General features: G+C 30.5%; 4 protein-coding genes across 4 annotated transcripts; all 4 read right to left on the bottom strand.

Moving 5' to 3' along the window:
• Positions 1 to 92: 92 nt before the first annotated feature.
• Positions 93 to 1,340, bottom strand: Tsp_11649 (hypothetical protein). Its single transcript, XM_003371393.1, has 3 exons — positions 1,245 to 1,340; positions 896 to 999; positions 93 to 231 (listed from the first exon to the last, which is right to left on the bottom strand). The coding sequence occupies exons 1-3, from the start codon at positions 1,338 to 1,340 to the stop codon at positions 93 to 95; spliced, it is 339 nt and encodes a 112-aa protein (XP_003371441.1).
• Positions 1,341 to 1,643: 303 nt separating this feature from the next.
• On the bottom strand, positions 1,644 to 3,788 carry Tsp_11648 (fatty acid 2-hydroxylase). The gene is made up of 4 exons (XM_003371392.1): positions 3,683 to 3,788; positions 2,394 to 2,566; positions 1,837 to 2,089; positions 1,644 to 1,705 (listed from the first exon to the last, which is right to left on the bottom strand). The coding sequence occupies exons 1-4, from the start codon at positions 3,786 to 3,788 to the stop codon at positions 1,644 to 1,646; spliced, it is 594 nt and encodes a 197-aa protein (XP_003371440.1).
• A 4,752-nt stretch (positions 3,789 to 8,540) lies between these two features.
• Tsp_11647 (peptidyl-prolyl cis-trans isomerase SDCCAG10) lies at positions 8,541 to 11,698 on the bottom strand. Its single transcript, XM_003371391.1, has 9 exons — positions 11,657 to 11,698; positions 10,938 to 11,147; positions 10,603 to 10,746; positions 10,382 to 10,480; positions 9,681 to 9,782; positions 9,369 to 9,574; positions 9,183 to 9,262; positions 8,836 to 8,936; positions 8,541 to 8,639 (listed from the first exon to the last, which is right to left on the bottom strand). The coding sequence occupies exons 1-9, from the start codon at positions 11,696 to 11,698 to the stop codon at positions 8,541 to 8,543; spliced, it is 1,083 nt and encodes a 360-aa protein (XP_003371439.1).
• An 812-nt stretch (positions 11,699 to 12,510) lies between these two features.
• Tsp_11646 (putative chaperonin GroL) lies at positions 12,511 to 18,658 on the bottom strand. Its single transcript, XM_003371390.1, has 15 exons — positions 18,485 to 18,658; positions 17,342 to 17,677; positions 17,188 to 17,283; positions 17,025 to 17,118; positions 16,795 to 16,925; positions 16,599 to 16,709; positions 16,427 to 16,534; positions 16,051 to 16,363; positions 15,817 to 15,938; positions 13,598 to 14,065; positions 13,361 to 13,534; positions 13,112 to 13,291; positions 12,932 to 13,055; positions 12,749 to 12,870; positions 12,511 to 12,675 (listed from the first exon to the last, which is right to left on the bottom strand). Exons 1-15 carry the CDS (start codon positions 18,656 to 18,658, stop codon positions 12,511 to 12,513), a joined length of 2,718 nt encoding a protein of 905 aa, XP_003371438.1.
• Positions 18,659 to 18,768: the final 110 nt, after the last annotated feature.

Raw genomic sequence — 18,768 nt, 5'->3', positions numbered from 1 at the left:
CCTCAATTAAAGTGAAAACGCTATAATTAATCAGTCGGCGCAGACAGATAGTCGGCAATAATTAAAAATGTAGCTCACTGAGGGAACGTTAACTATCGCCACTGTAGCCAGTTCAGCAAAGTAAATAAGCGCTTGGACTCTGATAATACTACGTTCAGAGAAGGGTGATGTGCATATTTCGGAAAATAGCCCTCTCGTTGCGTTTTCAAACCCAGCTTAACGGTACTAAATCTAAACGCGGAATAAATGACCTTTTTTCAGAAAGTAATTTCAAATCTCATCACGACAACATGATTAAAGGAATTTAAAATAAAATGATCAACAAACTGAAATATTGAAACACTTTCCATAAATTTTACTTATAATAGATCAGTTTGATCATTGAAGTTTTATAGAAAATATTCAACCAATCGCTAGTAAACATACACTTGAAGTTGCCATAAATCATTACATAAATTAAAGGTGCTAAATCGGTTGAACTACGTAGAATTTTTTCTACCGCTGTCGCTCCACCACATACTTTACCAACTCAGCGTTAATAAGCTTGATTCGAAAATTAATTCAACCACTTTTATTATAATTATTTATTGAAACTATCTGATTATAACAACCAAAAGAAAAGGAATTATTCAATTTTTGCCTTTCTCAACTTTCATTTTGTTGAATATGAAAAAATTATAAAAAACAACTAAACCTAAAATTTCAAAACATAAATTCACTAATTTTTCAGTTCACTGCAAAAATAGTTCGAGAAAAAAATTTCATTTATTCCATGCGTGAAGTATCAGAAACAGTAAAACATAAATTCATAGTAAACAACTACTGTTGAAAAAGTATGCTTCATATATACATATGTATATATATATATATATATAGAAATATTTTATTCTACTACCTGATTTCTGGCGTTGGGACACACTGGGTTCTTGGTGGTTCCAATTCCATTTCAGAAATGTGGACGAACAACGTACTCAGAGAAAGAACTGCATACAAAACATACTACAGTAATCTGATAATTAAGTTAGATCCTACCATATATGTTTTGAGAATACTGTATTTTTATATTTTTAAGTACAACATAATATTTATTTTATAAAAAACGTGCAATAAAAAGTGATACAAATATTCATTCATGTACATTCACATTATTTATTTTATTTAAATGTTCAATTTTGAAATGTGTAATGTATTGTGATCCTATGGGATCAAAATATCTACAAAAAGAACGCGCAGGAACATATTACAGTAGTTTCCACGTCACCAGTGTCCGTGCGTAGATGTGTTTCCGCGTTCGCTCTGTGTGCGTTATCTGTGTGTGTAATCTCGTGTGCGTTATACATTAGCTTGGTATTGTGTTGTCATTGCAAGTAAAGTCTCTATATGCTTAATCAGTTCACATACACAACAAAAGCCATAAATGCAGGAATAAAAAAGCAGTGAATTTTCAATTCAGAAAATCGCTTGAATATGTTAAGTATTTTTTGACTGATTAATTGATAATTTTTTGGCCAGAAAAATTCATTATCATCATTATTTTCTTATTCTTGTTTGAAAAGCACAAAATTTTTTACTCTTCTTGTTGTGCAAATGTGATATTCTCTACCCCGTGATATTGAAAAACTGTTTCACAATTCCACAGCAAATTATTGAAAAGAGCCAACAGTTTGAAATATAACATCCCATACAGCGCTGCTGATGCCAAATGCTGAAAAAATTGCATTTTAATTCATATGTGTATGCTTTGTATAGTAGTTGATTTAAAAAAGGAAAGAAGAAAAATACATTTCAAAATGCTAACAATGTGTTGTTAAAATTAGATTAATCAATGCTGCCTACCTTTGTCGGTATTGGAAAAATGATGATTGTAATGATAAACTTTCAATTTGTGCAAATATGAATTTGCTGACGGCTCACCATGGTGGAGGTAATAGTGTATCAGATCGTAGCAAATGTATCCGAACAGATTTCCACTAGACACCGTTAAGCATATTGGCCAGGGTAGAAGAGATTTGTACATTAGAAATACGAAACCGACTACAGGCAGAGCAATCAGTGGTGGAAAGACTAATCGGTTTTTATCCATTGGAGTCTGAAAATATGGGTGAAATTAAATTATCAAATAAATTAATCAATAAATAATGCATTTGTGCAATTTCACTGCCAAATAGTGTTATTATGTTAATTGTTGACACATTGGAAAAATTCAGCTTCACATCTGGTGAAGAAATCAATTAATTTGTGTTATGTTTAGCAGTTATTATTTTTAGCAGTGGAACATTTCACCGATTCCATTGCCAGGAGTAATAAATGACTGCTATTATGAAGTAAAATAAAGTATAAAAAGAATGAATAAATGAATGGGAAAAAAGTATTCATGTGATTTGCCAATTTACTTTGTGATGAAGGCCATGCATGAGAAAGTGCAAAGTAATCATCCGTTCAGAGTTTGCACTTGGCTTCCAGTGAAATCCAAATCGATGAATTATATATTCCATAAATGTCCACAGCGTGAAACCGGCAAGAAACATAATCAAAAATAGCACAGTTGTTGAAAGCAAAGAAATTCCTAAATAATAAAAATGAATACAATAATAACAGTGTGCATTACAGTAGTACAGTGAGTTGAGTGCTTTTTTTGATAATGAAATATTTTGTTAACCAAATAAAATATCAACATTGTACAGCAGCATTCTGTTGAATGTGCAAAAATGTGCATAAGTTTATGCGACAATTTGACAATAAGAACATAATGATAAAATTATAATTCCATCAAAAATAGTTTGTTTGTTTTTTTTTTGAAATTCACGTCAGTTGAAAACACAAAAGTTACAGTTGTCAAATGGATATTTTTTATTTATCACAAATTGTGATCAACAATAATCTTATATTAGAAAGATTAAATTCAGGCATTGGAAATTGTTTCAAATAAAAATTTGCTTAATTATTCAATTAAAGAAACGAACACTACGATTGAATTATGCATGAGAGCACAGTAAATAGCATTTATTGACGATGAAGATGCATCCGAATGATAAATTTAAAACGTTTTTTTAATTTTTAAAAGTTCTTCAAAGTACTATTCAACAAGTTCAACAGAATTGAATTTAATTCACTTCAATTCAATAAAAGCACACTCTAATTTAGTGAGTTTCAACAATTTTTTTTGACAAATGTTAAATAAATAAATAAAGTATGTTGAAAATTAGCAGCTGATAGTAAAATTTTAATTCATTGTTATTGTGGAATAAAAAGAATAATAAATGAAAAGTACAGTTAAAATTTCATAAATGCTTTAAAGTAAAACAAAATCAAAAAGCAAAATATGCGGAAATAAATTCTATATACAAATGTGTATGTGTGTGTAAAGGAAAAGATGAGGAAAATTAAAGATTTTCAAGATACCTTTTATTAATTATAAAGTGTGTCATTGAATAAACATGTTAAACACAGTATGAACAGTGTTTGTTGTAAAACAGTGTTGCAAATAAAAGACCATTGTAAATGTTTAATAATAATATTTAAGAAAAAAGGAATTCCGGCTTGAAACAAATAATACTAATAATAATACTGGCTTGCGAGTGTATGTGTTGAGTGATTCTCATTTCAATTTCAAAAAGTATAAAGTTAAAAAAATAAAGTTATACATGATGGTGTAAGTACTGAAAATTATCATCTTACATACCGGAGAGCAGAAATTGTTGACAACCTTTGAAGGCTAGGTAAATTACCAGCGGCATCCAAACCGCCGGAACAGTGTACCATTTGGTTTTGGTGATCATTTCGGCCATTTCCGAATGGAAGATGCGCAAATTTTCACAAATCGGTTGATGTGCCCAATTCCAGTATTTTTCGCGCAACAAGCCAACCTGGCCAATCAACGGTTTCGTAACATCCACTCCGAAGTTCTAGATCAAAAATTTTCAAAAATGAAAAATTATTTAAATAAAAAAACAACAACAATTCACCTGCTTCTGAGTTTCAAGACAGTAATGTTTGAGCAGACGGTAGGCGTGAATACTGTGCCGGTGCTTTTTGCCGAACAGTGCTTCGGTTCCGTTCATGAACGAATCAATCCGTCTGCCATTGCAAGCTTTGATCAGCGACGAACCGCCGGGATGTTTGCAAGCGAAATTTGCCAAATCGAACCTCTCACCGGCATAATCGACCACAACCGAATCACAATCCATCAAATTGTACAATCAGATATGCCGATGCGATGAACTAAACAAAGACAAAATAAATGCTACTACTACAACTACTATGCTTACAAATAAATAAAAAATTTTCGACACAAAAAACAAATTTACTCTTTTTTGTAGATGAAATTGATAGACGATAGAAAGATTAGAATAGAACTGAATAATGGAATACAACTTCCAAAGCAATGCATTGGTAGTCATCATCACCGAGGGGCTTGATTGACAAATTGAAGAAGAACATCGCAGTTGGTTGTTTTCAATTTGAAATCCAACTGCATTAATTATATTTAAATTGAAATTAAACAGAAAAAATTAATACTAATAATAATGAATAGCAACGGTAAAATTGTGCACAACAGACAAGCGAGTGTTGGTTGGACAATTTTCAGCCTCGTTATGAGAAAAGGGAATGATTGGGGAAAATGATAATGCGGTTGAATTTTGAATTGAACAACACACATGGAATAGAAATTATTACAATTCACTGACATGACAATGGACACTCGTCACGTCAATTATACCCAAGTATATATTATTAGCTTGTGTGTGTTGTTTCTTAATCCGCCGCGTCCATGAGCGGTGTGAATTATTAATTTTTTAACTTCTCCTTCTGTAATAGACAAAATACGTGGAAATGTAAAAATAGAAACAAATTTAAAATTAAATAATAAGCACCATTGCCAAAGTAGAATTTTATCAGCATCATTAACAATCGGTTGGAAAAAGTAAAAATTGAACCTGTGTACCTGCCTGTGTGTGCGCATTTATTTATTAATAATCAGTCCGATTCGAAAGCACTGAATATGTGCAGATATGGAAAGAATTATTATTATTATTATTATTATTATTATATTGGGAATTAATAAAAATAGCAACAGAAAAGTAAAAATATTTTGCAAAGTTTGAGGAGAGAGTGAGAATGAAAGAAAGAATGAATGGAAAAAAAATAATATGACTTTTATAAGGTTTAGATTGAGTCAGTAGAACAGTAACAAGAACAAATCAGCAATGATGAATTGGTACTTGACGCCAGCCATCACCGGATGATTCAAATATTTGAAGTGTTATTTTATTATTGATTTGAAATTTTATTATCACTTTTTTTATTGTGGCACCAAGTCGAAACATTCTCTACTAATTTTCCCATTGCAAACAGCAATAAAAACTTGTTCAACATTTTTTTTCAAATACGAAACAAAATACTTTGTTTCTCTCCCTCTCTCTCTCTCTCTCTCTTTGAAAGATTCGTCTGAAAACAAAACCAAATAATCTACAGTAATACTGTAATACAAAAATAATAACAACAAACTGTCCTGGTCTTTTCCTTCTTTGCGTAAGTGAAGAAAAATATTACTTTTTTTTAAATAAAATATTTAAATTGTAGAAAAATAAACGTAGGCACGCAATTCGGTGAAAATAATGCTCGGCAAAATCAATTTCCTAGAAAACGTTGGGTTGCTATGCACGGAACAAGAATGCACAGTTTTGTCAAGGGATAAATTCAACAACAATCAATCCTCAATTATGCGCATTTAATCATTTCACAATTGACGCCGAAAACAAATTGCAAAAAAGAAAGGACTGAATAATTTGAAAATTTGCATATTTCCAAATTGTTCGCTTGTTTGTTTTGTGCAATTATTATTATTCTGGTCAATTAAAAATTGTTCAACCCCACGGATATTATTAACTTGACCATCAATATTGGCCAGTTGTTTCGGTGAAAACAACACGCCGCAAAGCTGCGCCGTGTCGCCGTCGTTCATTTTCCAATTAAAAGGTTCTATATTTATCAAATTTCAAAAATGTCAATCATAAAAAAACTAAAATAAAAATTCTGAACAAATTTCATTTTGAATGTTGCTCAAAAAATGAACATAAAAACGTATGTATTTTTGAAACGTTCTCCGAGTGAATGTTGCATTTGGAACAATCGATTTGCTATTGAAAAGATCACAAGTGAATTTGAATTTTTCAATATAAATCATTATTTAACAAATGCATATTTTTTTATAATGTAAGAATTGATAATAATGTTGATAATAGTAGTAGTAGATTTTCCGAAATCTCAATTAAATGAACAAATTCAATGAAAAAAATCACAGGGCTTCAGATGAACAGATTGAAGTTGAAACAAAAACAAATTTTTATCATTTTTTATTATATAAAATTCATCTTACTATGTTTTACGCGTTTCATCTGTTAACTTTTGAATTCAAATTATAAATATTTAAATTTTTTAAAAATTAATCGTGAGAGAGTAAATTAATGAATAAGCTTTGTATATTTCACAATTCGATTTCAAGTAAACTTTCTCACGCATTTGAAATTGTCTAAAATAAAAAATACATAACAAAATTGAAACAAAAAATAAATTTAATGATGATAATGATGTTCAAGTATTTTTTGTTCAAGTTCAACAATTTCATAAAATTATTCCACTTGACGAGGAGAGCATTTCATTTTCAAAGAAAAAAATTACATTTTCATCGAAACAGAAATAGAATTTAAAAAAAACAATGCAATAAGTAAATTTGGAAATTCTTGTTATTTACTATCAGTTCAACCTTTGCTATATGCTAATTTTGATTTGTAAAAGCAATGATCGTTTTCAGGTATGAATCATTTCATGAAATCATCATTATTGAAATGAATCATTTCATTCAATGCGGACGTTCTTGTCAATAAGAAAATTATACAAAAAAAACAATGATGTTTGGTTGTTTTTTTCTATGCATACGGATAACATGCACACCATGTACGTAATGCAGTGTACTGTAATCCTTAAAATTGTAAATTTCTTTAATGTGAAAGCATATTCCAATCGATTCACCACTTGTTTTATTTGCATTTTTAAATGTTAATTTTTTTTAAGTGATAAATACAAAAAAAATTTTTCGTTTTAATATATTTTCGACGTTCTGATGTATTATTTTCATATGCGAAATCGGCTATTATTATTATTATTATTATTATTATTATTATTATTATTATTATTATTATTTTATAATATCCGTGAAAAATGAAAATTATTTCATCAACTCTAATATCAACGTTGCCTTTTTCAATTATAATTTTTCACAAAACATAATTCACCAAATTTTACAGATTCAAAAAATAAATAAATGCAACCATAAATAGTAATTATTAATTTGAAAAAGCCCGCAAAATGATCAAAGTCAACAAAGCGCAGTCAGTGCTAATATGAATCGATAATTGATGCAAACCGACGAAATTAATTCAAATATTATTAAATTTATTTGTTACCTCCTTTGTTTAGAGATGTAATGAAAAGACGAACAACACTGGGTAGAGAAAAAGAAACACAATATATTGTACAGATGAAGAACTTTGCATGAGAAACGGAAAAATTATTTTCACACAATTTAAACGGCTTCATGAACAAAGAGCAAAGTTCTCATTTGCTGAAATCACGCCAGGGTGTGTTTCTGTTGTTGTAGCCAGCATTGGTAAACCAGATTTTTGAAAAGCGCAATAATTACTAATAACTTGTATATTTGTGCCGGTGTTTACGTTTTCAATATTGCACCACATAATAGAATGAGAGCATAAAATTTCACGTTTTCAATAAATAAATAAATAATAAAAAATGCATTCATTTCTAATGTTGCGTATATCTTTTTCCTTCTCAATTATTGTCAACGTTGATTCAATATATCTTTTATTTATTCAACGTTTACAAATACATAAATAAAATTAAATGACACAGTTCATTTAAAATATAAATGGAAAACATCGCTACTGACTACAATAAGCAAATTCAATTTAATCAATTCTTGTCAACCATCATCATTTTGATAATATCGTATTATATCGTAAATGGTTGAACACAATTTCAATACAATTAATATAAATATATATATATTTATATACTGTTATTTATTTCTTTTTGAAAAACCAAGTAACCATCACCATCTACCGCTGTAGTTTCCGCTGATGAGGCAACATTTCTAATTGCATACTTTTAAACATTGACTTCACATAATACAGAAGATTAAGGCAAAGTGCTTGCTTGCTAACCTGAAAAATTAAATAGCTTTTTCAACATGTACATCATCTAATTAATCTTCTAATTAATCAAATGCTAACAATCGCATCTATTTTTGCATATGCAAATGTTGTGTAAACTGTTCACATGAAATAAGTTGAAATTTCGAGCAGATGATTTTACAACAAGAAGAAAATTGATATTTTCTTTTAAACGTTTACTTAATAAAGCTTAATTATTAATAAGCTGTTAAAAGTACAACATGGATCGTTTGAACGTTTGAAAATATATCTACGTTTATTATTTCAATAATTCACTCACTTTGTTTTTATTCATTTCGTATCGTCATCCGCTTTCTTGCTATCATCATCGTCTTCATCTGCATCTGAAATATTCCGCTTCCCGGCCATTCTGTTTATAATCTTTGACATCTGTAACAAAAAATGAATAATATATCCGATGAAAATTATTTTCTTTTGTCACAAAAAAAGCACAGCAACTAGAAACTTAAATTAATCACAACAATACAAATATTATTCAAATTACAACAACGTCTCTTTAAAATAAATATCGCTTCTTAATGTAAAAATATTTATTAACAATATTAAATAAATTAACAAACTTTACATCTCGTTTCGTGTTTTCACTCTTCAACGCAGCGGCACATTTCGCTTTGTATTTTTCTTTTTCAGCAAAATATTCCGATAAAGCTGGAGTTAAATTCTTATCTGAAAAAAACACATACATTTCTTTTTTCCATAACTTGTAAATTCATTTGATTCAATAAATGGTTATTATAGCATTTCTATTTCTCTCAATCATAATATGTGAATGCTATTTTATCATTAAATTTAAACACAACACTTCAGTGGAAGTGTCAGCAGAAGAGAAAGATAAATTTGGCAATTGTCATTATTTCATTTCACCTAGTATAGAAAGAGTTGGAAATTAAATAATCTCATTCAATTGCATACCTTCAACAGTCGGAGTATCGTCCTTCTTATATTTTTTATATTCTCGGCACATAGCTCTGAAAGCACATTTGACTGCTAACCTAAAAGTGCAATTATTATTTTATTCATTGAAAAACATCACATACAAAAGAACTGATCAAAATTTAAATTTGCCTATTGCCAAGTCAATTTACAAAATCCACTTACAATTCATCATCTTTCTTTTTCATCAAATCACCGCTCAAAAGATCTGCATCATCGTTAGACTGACCCTTATTATCGCCAGAGATTTCCAAATTGGTCGATTTGCCAGCTTTCGCTATACGCAACTTTATCTTCGCTTCGGGATGTTTTTGCTTGGCCAACAGAACTTGTCTGATACGTTCACTCACGTCAAGACGACAACTGCCAGCCTCAAAAATAAAAAACAACAAATAATAATAATAGCCCTTTTTTTGAAATTATCTTCATCACTAATTACAATCTAGCTTTATTTTTTTTCCAGTCCAACTTACTTACCTTATAACTACTTTCAGCGTCTTTAATTTCCTGATGTGTAGAACTGGAACTTACTTGGTGGTCCACTAAATCATGCACACTTTTTCCTTTCGATGCAATTTTCTAAATTAAAATAATTTGCATTAAAGTACTACATTTACAACAAAAAAACAATAAAAAAGTGCAATGATGCGTGCATAACAATGAATGAATTCATTCACGCACACACACACACACACACACACACACACACACATATATATATATTATACATACTTCCTTAATTTTTGCAGCCGTCTCTTCATCATCATCTCCCTCCTCTTCTGCAAACGACAACAAACTCAAATTTCTAAAGCAAATGCAAAAGAATTTCAATTAAAATTCAAAATAAAAAAAAATTCTTTCAAATAAAAAACTTTTAAACTCTACAGTATAAAAACTATCCCTGCAAAACATAATACTGTAGTTGCACTCACTACACACTCGCGATAAAATTTACTGTACTTCACAATTTCAGATCTTTTTCATTTTAACAAATAAATCAGAAATAAAAAAAAATATATTTACTTTGTTTGAGGTGCACTCTTTTTTGGTAAATCGGCCTTGGGTTCAGGTACGCGAGCGATACGCGGTACAATATCATCAAATGGATTTACAATTACCTTTAATAAAGAAAAAAATACAAAATTTTTTAAAATTACAAAAAAAAAACATTTACTCACTTCGCATCCAATTATCTTTTCAGGATGAAGTGGCCGCATGTTTTGGTCAACTTCGCATTCACCCAAACGAAGCATGTTGTACAAAGTAACGCCACCCACCTAACAGAGAAAATAATTTGAAAAAAATAATCGAAAACGAAATTATCCTGTAAAATGTAAAATTACATAATAAACTGAAAAATTATACTTTTAAAATATGCAAATCAAAACAGTAAAATTACTTTTCCAAAAAGTGTGTGCTTGTTCTGCAATTCTGGAGTTTCTGCCAACGTGAAGAAAAATTGAGACCCATTTGTGCAGCGACCGCTGCTGGCCATGCCAACTAATCCACGTCGTATATATCGCAGACGACTGTGAAATTCATCCTACAAAACAAAGGTTATATCTGTGAATGATAACAATCGGGCACTCATAAATTCTACAAATAAAAAGAAAAACTGCTGTTATAACTTCTCATATGACAAAAGTGTATCAATTATTAATTGCTCCAACTTAAACTTCACTGAACTGTAAAAGAGGAAGTTAATATTCAAAAAATTAAAAACACATATCATACTTTAAATGGCTCTGAATACACCGACTCTCCGCCAAATCCCGTCCCTGTTGGATCACCGCCTTGCACTATAAATCCACGTTCCACTCGATGAAATATAGTACCATCATAATATCCTTCCATTGCTAATTGAATAAAATTTCGGCAAGCCAGCGGACATTCTTTCGACCACAGTTCAACATCGATATCACCCACGGTGGTTTTCAAGCGGACCTAAAAATTCAAAAAAATAGAATTCAAAAACAAAATTAAATACAATTTAAAACACTATTTTTCAAACAAATTTACCATATTCTCTAATCAAAATTATTTCAACGTTTATCAAAAAAATTAAACAACCTGCCATTGAATGAAATATAAAATTCACACGCACAACTCTGATATACTACATTTAAGAATTCAAGAAAAACTTTCCACTTCATAAAAGTAAAAACAATTAAAACTCCACCATTAGCAGTTGAGCTTAGACATAATGAAAATTATAAACAGTTTTAAATTCAAACGTCAATGTAGACTTAAAATATAAAACGGTTAAATACGAGAAATTTTTAACACTTGATAAAATTATCATGAACTATGAGAACATCAATCGGATACGTTATTACGAAGAAAAAAGTTTACGTTACAGTCATTCATTTTCCAATTAACATACTTAATTAGCTTAAACGTACGCTATTTTATAATTTTTTGTTGATACTTAACAAAATAATGAAAATAATTACTTTGCCATTTGTAATCGGTTCGGTAATATAAATGTTGCTCATTATCTAAAAAGAAATTCGTGGTATTTAAAATCATAATAAATATAATATAATATAATATAATATAATATAATATAATATAATATAATATAATATAATATAATATAATATAATATAATAACTATTACAGAAAATATTTCTCAGATTACAAAGGAAGTTGTGTAAGGATCTTTTAAAGAAGATAGTACGAGTTGGTAAATTTGCTATTTGTATGAAATACTTAATTTTAAAACCAAAGTATAAAGATGCAGCATTCATATTCAAAAAAACACTTCTTTTTTATTTTATAATGATTAAAAAATTATAAAATATTACAAAATTCGTTAAAACAATAACAGATACGTTTATTAACCAGTTACAAAACATATGCGTAAATAAATTAATAAAAATAATTGCTTATTATATTTTTATTAAACTCAATTCAAAACAATCACATAATAAAAATAATTATATTCGTATAATAATTTGAATGCAGTACTCACGTGGAGCTGATAGAAACAAGAAGCAAATTACTGTAAGTTTTGAAAATTAAGAGCAAATCACTGTTTGTTTCAATGAATAAGTTGAAAAACTATTAACTGATCGTATTTTTCTGGATGAAAAAAGTAGTTATAATGAAATAACAAAAAATTGAAAGTTTGAAAGCATACTGAAATAAAAAAAATTAAGCAAATTATCATGTTACTGTATTAATTGAACAAATTGCTGGCATTGCGAAAATTTTATTTCTCATATTAACAAAATGTTTCAACAGTGATACAACTGAAATAGACAAACGAGAACTGCAATGCAGTGAGAAGCACGAGAAACAAGCTTTACATTGCAGAAATGGTTTCGTTCAACGCAAAATATGATGCAGTTGGAAGTGTAGATGAAACGGTGAACATTTTTTTATTGATTTCAACAGAGAAATTTTCTTCAACAGGCAACATGTGAAACACTGACGAACAGAACATGCACACACCGATTAGTAAACATACCTGAAATGAACAAAAATTCATTTTCAAAGTTATATGCGGTACGTATTTTTCGTTTCAGACTTTTTAAACTTACCGTAGCTTCAAATCGACGTTGAATTTCTTTAGAAGATGACACTTGTAAATATAAAACAGCTGGTAGTATAAATCCAATAGTAGAGCCGGCTAATGAGCCACACAATTCAAGAATATATTCAACTATAAACAGAACACACACAGTACACTTCTAACACTGTAGTGAAAATTCTTTTTAAAATACCGTTTGGAGAAATGCTAGCTAATGCAGCTGAGAAAAACACAATTGATATTGTTATAGAAAGCCAACGGAAACGGTAATTTTTCAACTGATTTCCCTGAGCAAAATGATTCACTGACAATATATTCTGAAAATAAGCATTTGTGACAAAAACGTTTGCAAAAATATGCATTCAATGCTCACAAAATGTTCAAGAAGACTGCATACAGTATATCGACATGGAAACAATAACAACGGATAGCTGACAGCTAAAGAGACCAAAAATGCAAATTCGACCAATTCATTGAATACACCTGGTTTGAGTGATAGTAAAATATTTCCAGAAACGTCATCTTGGTAAGAGACATAACCAAAAATAGCAGTCTAAATAAAGAAAAAACGAAAAGAAAGAATAGATCAAGAAACTGTGGATGAAAAAAAAAATAATCGAACCAACAAGTACAATGAACAGCAAACATTCACAGCACCGGTGATGATTTTGTTAATACTGAAAAATCGTCGAAGTGAAAATTCTCCAACTACTGTAAAAAGAGCGGGCTGGCACATCAAAGCGATTGTAAAAACGGGAAATGCAATCCAAATACCCTCTGGTCGCCACCAATTTACCTGGATTAAAGATTTGAATTTAATTTTGAAAGCATACATCATTCAGTGGATATTTCAACTCACTTTCATCGAAGTGAATTCACTGAACAGTTTGGGGAGGCCAGTAAAAGCGACATGCAAAACCAAAACTGCATAAGAAGATAAAGATACAAAGCTAAGGTGACCCATAAAACGAGGTGTGGCCCAAAGACTGAGCGGAGTGATCACAACTGTGGCAGAGAAAAAAATTGCTACCGGATTCCAAGTCAAAATTTCAGTCGAAATTTGGCCAGTATAATAGTTGAGCAACTTCAACGCAAACGAGACAGTCAAATTGCCAAAAATTACAAAATACGCAGTAAGTGTCCCTAATAAATAAGAAATATTCGAAATTTCAACTGCCAGACGACCTGCCCGTCCAAAAACCCTATATGCATAGTTTTCATAGCTGATTTCGTCGACCACACGACAACCCAACACTAGAAGTCGACAGGCAATTTTTGTCAAAACACCACAGAATAGCAGTACTATCGTCCCAAGCAAAATTCCGCACTAAAATAAGCAATTTAAATTTAAACAATTTCAAAATAATAATCATACTTGTTGAAAACAAAACGGTAATGATAAAATGCCCACACCAACGGCACAATTTGAAAGATGAAATGTCATGAACAGCAATGGTTGCTCATCATCGCTAGTTAACATAGGAATGCTACTTTCAACTACCATAGATGCATAACAGATTAAATCATATTGAACATAACAGCATACATTTGCTCTTGATAGATGATTTTCAAGTACGAATAATTTATTTTAATATCTAGAATATCTCTTTCTAAAAACTTTACAAAAGAATGTTTCAGCTGAATGGTGTATAGCACGAAAAAGAAGTATTCATAAAAGCAGAAAAATAAAGCTATATTATAATCGAATTTGAACTTCCATTAAAACTACTTCAATAATACACGCGACTTTGTAAATTGTGCGATTTGTTGATTTTTTCAAGTGTGCAAAAGTATAGATAATCTTTCAGATTATACGTATAAAACTAAAATGTTTTTAATGGAAAATATATTTTAAAGACATTTCAAATATTTTACTCTTTAATGGATTCAGTGATAGTTTGAATTTGAAACAACTTTTCTGTTTTAGCATTTAATTTTCACCGTTCACATATTGTATCTAAAATAAAGTTTTACTATTACATCATTGGCTTTACTGATGAATCTTCCAGCATTTTTTATTAGGTGATACTTATTAAACAATTAATAGTAGACGAGTTTGATTTTAAAATTAAATGAACAATTTGTTTTAATAGAATTAAATGCTGATATAATTAATAAAAAGTAATTTTCAATATTTTCACTTATGATTAATTAAAAATTAAGAAGTTCTGCATGTCTATTTTAATAAGAATTTTCAAATAAAAATTGCTTTTCTAATAAATTTATTTTTTATTTGCACATTAAAACAAGATAAAGACAATTCATTTAATTACAGTAATCATGATAAATATGTTTCATATTTAGCAAAACGTGGCCAAAGTAAATAGATTATTTGCTCGCAGTGCCTTCTGTTTTACATTTCAACGCAAACAGTGAAAGAATTAGCTTAAATGCACATTTATTAAAAAGGGTACGATATACATTTTGTTCCACTATGTTAAGTTCGATTTATTGTTGACAGTTTGTTGGTTTTTTGTTTTACATTGTGGGGCATACTCGGATTTGCGTTTCTAATGCAACGCTGAATAATCTATTCAAGCGTTGGCAAAATTCATGGAAATTAAATATATTTTTACTCTGAATTTTTAATTTGGATTAAGGACAAAATTATGGTATTTTAAAAGTGATTTCTTGACTATGTTAAAACATTTTCCTTTTTATGCGTAATATGCGACGAGAGCTGTTCTTTTGGATATAAATTATGTGTAATAATGATGCAGAAAAGCAGTTTTCATTTTGCATTTACATTCATAATTACAATAAATAAATTGAACAGTAAATTTATCCTTATTTTATTCATAGCAGCGCACGGGATGAAATCACCTCATGAGATAGAACGTATCACAACCATGGACTGGCTGTTTCAATAGTCCATTCCACCCATTCCACCCATGCCACCAGCGCCTCCCATTCCTCCGGCTGGGAATTTGTCTTCTTTTGGAATTTCAGTTATCACACATTCAGCAGTAGATAACAATGACGCTACACCGGCTGCATCCTGAAGGGCTGTTCTAATCACCTAAAATAAATTTATATTGAATATATTTTTTAATGTTGTGAAATCAAACTGAAACAAACTTTCGTTGGATCGATGATTCCACTAGAGATCATATCCACATATTCTCCACGAAGAGCGTCGTATCCAAAAGTTGGTTCATTTCTAACCAAAACTTTTTCCACAACTTGCGCTGAATCCACTCCTGCATTTTTCGCTATTGTCATGCATGGTTGTCGAACGGCTTTGCGAATAATTTCAATGCCTTAAAATTGTAAAATTTTATTTATAAAAGAACACAAAAAAGGAAACCATACCTCGTCGCTGATCTTCATTAGAGGGTTTTAATTCATCCAGTGCTGAATAGCAGCGCAACAGTGCTACTCCACCACCGGGAACAATGCCCTCTTCAACAGCAGCTTTTGTAGCATTCATGGCGTCATTCACACGGTCTTTCTTTTCATTCACTTCTACTTCACTTGATCCACCGACTTTAATCACCGCTACACCATTCGATAGTTTAGACAAACGTTCTTGCATTTTCTCTTTTTCATATTCAGAATTCGACATTTCCATTTCATCTTTGATCTGTGCAATTCGCTGAGCGACTTCCTCCTTTTTACCTTTTCCCTAAATACGTTTAAAAAATTGAAAACAAGCTAAACAGAAAAAGATAATAATAATAATAATAACCCTCAAAAGCAACGTATCATCCTTTGTAATCAAAACCTCCTCTACTTCACCAAGATTGTGCAGTTTAACTTCTTCCAATTTAATCAAATTGGCTTCATCACCAACGACCTATAACAAATTTGTGCAAGAAGAGGAAATTTCAATTTATCACAAGAAAAAAGAATTCACCAACCATTCCTCCTGAAGCAATTGCCATGTCATGTAGAGTGTTTTTACGATTGTCACCAAATCCTGGAGCTTTTACTGCACAAACTTGCAAGTTCACTTTCAATCTATAATACAACTGAAAAATAATTTTCCACGAACAAAAAGTCAAACATTTAGCAAGACCTATTCAAAACTAGTGTTGTAAGAGCTTCTCCGTCTACATCCTCTGCAATAATTAACAACGGTCTCCTATGCTGATTCGCCAGTTCCAAAACTGGTACAATTTCTTGAACACTGTTAATTTTCTTTTCAGAAAATAAAATCAAACAATTTTGAAATTCGCATTTCGCTCCTAAAAATGCAGAAAAAGTAGCATAATTCAAAATCACTTAATCAATTTCATAATAAAAGTATCAAATCAAAGACAAACTGCGTTAGTAAAATTACATACCTTTTGCGGTATTTATGAAATATGGAGAAATGTAGCCTCGATCGAACTTCATCCCTTCAATGACTTCCAGCTCATCATTTAATGTTTTTCCATCCTAAATTAAAACAGAAATTATACATATGTAAGATTTCTGAATACACTGCATCATTTATAAAAGCAATACTTTGACAGTGATCACTCCTTCTTTGCCAACTCTCTTCATTGCTTCGGAAATTAAATTTCCAATACTGACATCTCCATTGGCCGAAATTGTAGCAACCTGCAAAACTAGTTGTATAATATGTACAGCAGAAATTTATTAGAACAATGAAATAAACCTGGGCTATCTCTTCTGGTGTAGTGACAGGTTTTGATATTTTTTTCAAATTATCAATTACAACATCCACAGCCATCATAACGCCTTTTCTGATTTCAATTGGATTCGCTCCTTTACTAATACTATCAAAACCTTCACGCGCAATCGCACGAGCAAGAACGGTCGCACATGTAGTTCCATCACCAGCCTGCTCATTTGTTTTATTGGCCACATCCTGCACGAGGCGGGCTCCAACATTCTGCCACTTTTCTTTCAGTTCCACTGCTTTGGCCACCGTCACACCATCCTTGGTAATTTTGGGACTACCCCAACTTTGCTCTATTATAACGTTCCTTCCCTACAAAATACTTAACTATTTAATCACAGTCAACAGTAGGATTTTAAGATTATTAAATTCAAATTAAAAATGCATCAAAATTTTAACATAAAACAATTATAAAATTAAAATAATACTCACTGAACAAACATTTTAAATTAAAATATATTATTATTATATAAATATAATTATGGTGCTATTACTGTATGCGATCTTGCAAATCACATTAATTACATTAACGTGTCAAGCATACTGTATTTAAATTTATAACTACAATAGATCTCAATATAAGTTAGAAAGTAGCATGTTTTAATATAATAAATCAAATAAAACATCTCACATTTATTCAACTAATTCAAAAACACTTAATATCACTATTTCCAAAAACAACTTTTCGCCTAAACATATCAGTTTAATTTGAAATTCCTTACCGCAGTGTAAAATAAACTTAAAATACTATTAACTAACGAATCAGTTGGACTATTTTCTAATTATTACACTGGGCAGAATAACTTATTCATGGTCACTGTTGAACGTTTAAAGCTACAGACGCATTTCGTGCTATCAGCCTAACTGAACTACCATCAACCATTTAAGTGAAGCAGATACTCAAAATGAAAAATTATAAACACATAACGTTAAGCATTTGAAACTTTCACAATACAAGATGTAACCAAAAAATAAATAAAGACAAAAATAAAAAGCTTGGAAAACAAACTACTTTTTCGAACACGCTTAATTTCATCAACTAAACTGCCGTAGAATCAAAAGTTTTATAAAACTAAATTACTGAACATCAAATTTAAAAAAACCATAAAGCTTACACACCTTTGGACCCATTGTAACTGCTACAGCGTCAGCAAGTAGATCAACACCGGTAAGCATGGCAGCCCGGGCTTCGGTACCAAATCGCAAATCTTTAGCAGCATAACCACGGACATTGGCTTTGAGTTTACCATTCCAAGAGAGACACCGACGGAACAATTGATTACGCATTGCCATTATTTTCTAATAACACTCGACAACAGTTATCGCAAACGTGTACGATGAAAGTTTCACGGAGCGCTAAGCACTGCACCCTCCCTGCACAACAGCGCAGAATATAATGACAC

Source organism: Trichinella spiralis, assembly GCF_000181795.1.
Source record: "Trichinella spiralis strain ISS 195 chromosome Unknown Scfld9, whole genome shotgun sequence".
Lineage (NCBI taxonomy): Eukaryota > Metazoa > Nematoda > Enoplea > Trichinellida > Trichinellidae > Trichinella > Trichinella spiralis.
Note: the sequence above shows the minus strand (reverse complement) of the source record. Positions and strands in the feature narration are given on the sequence as shown.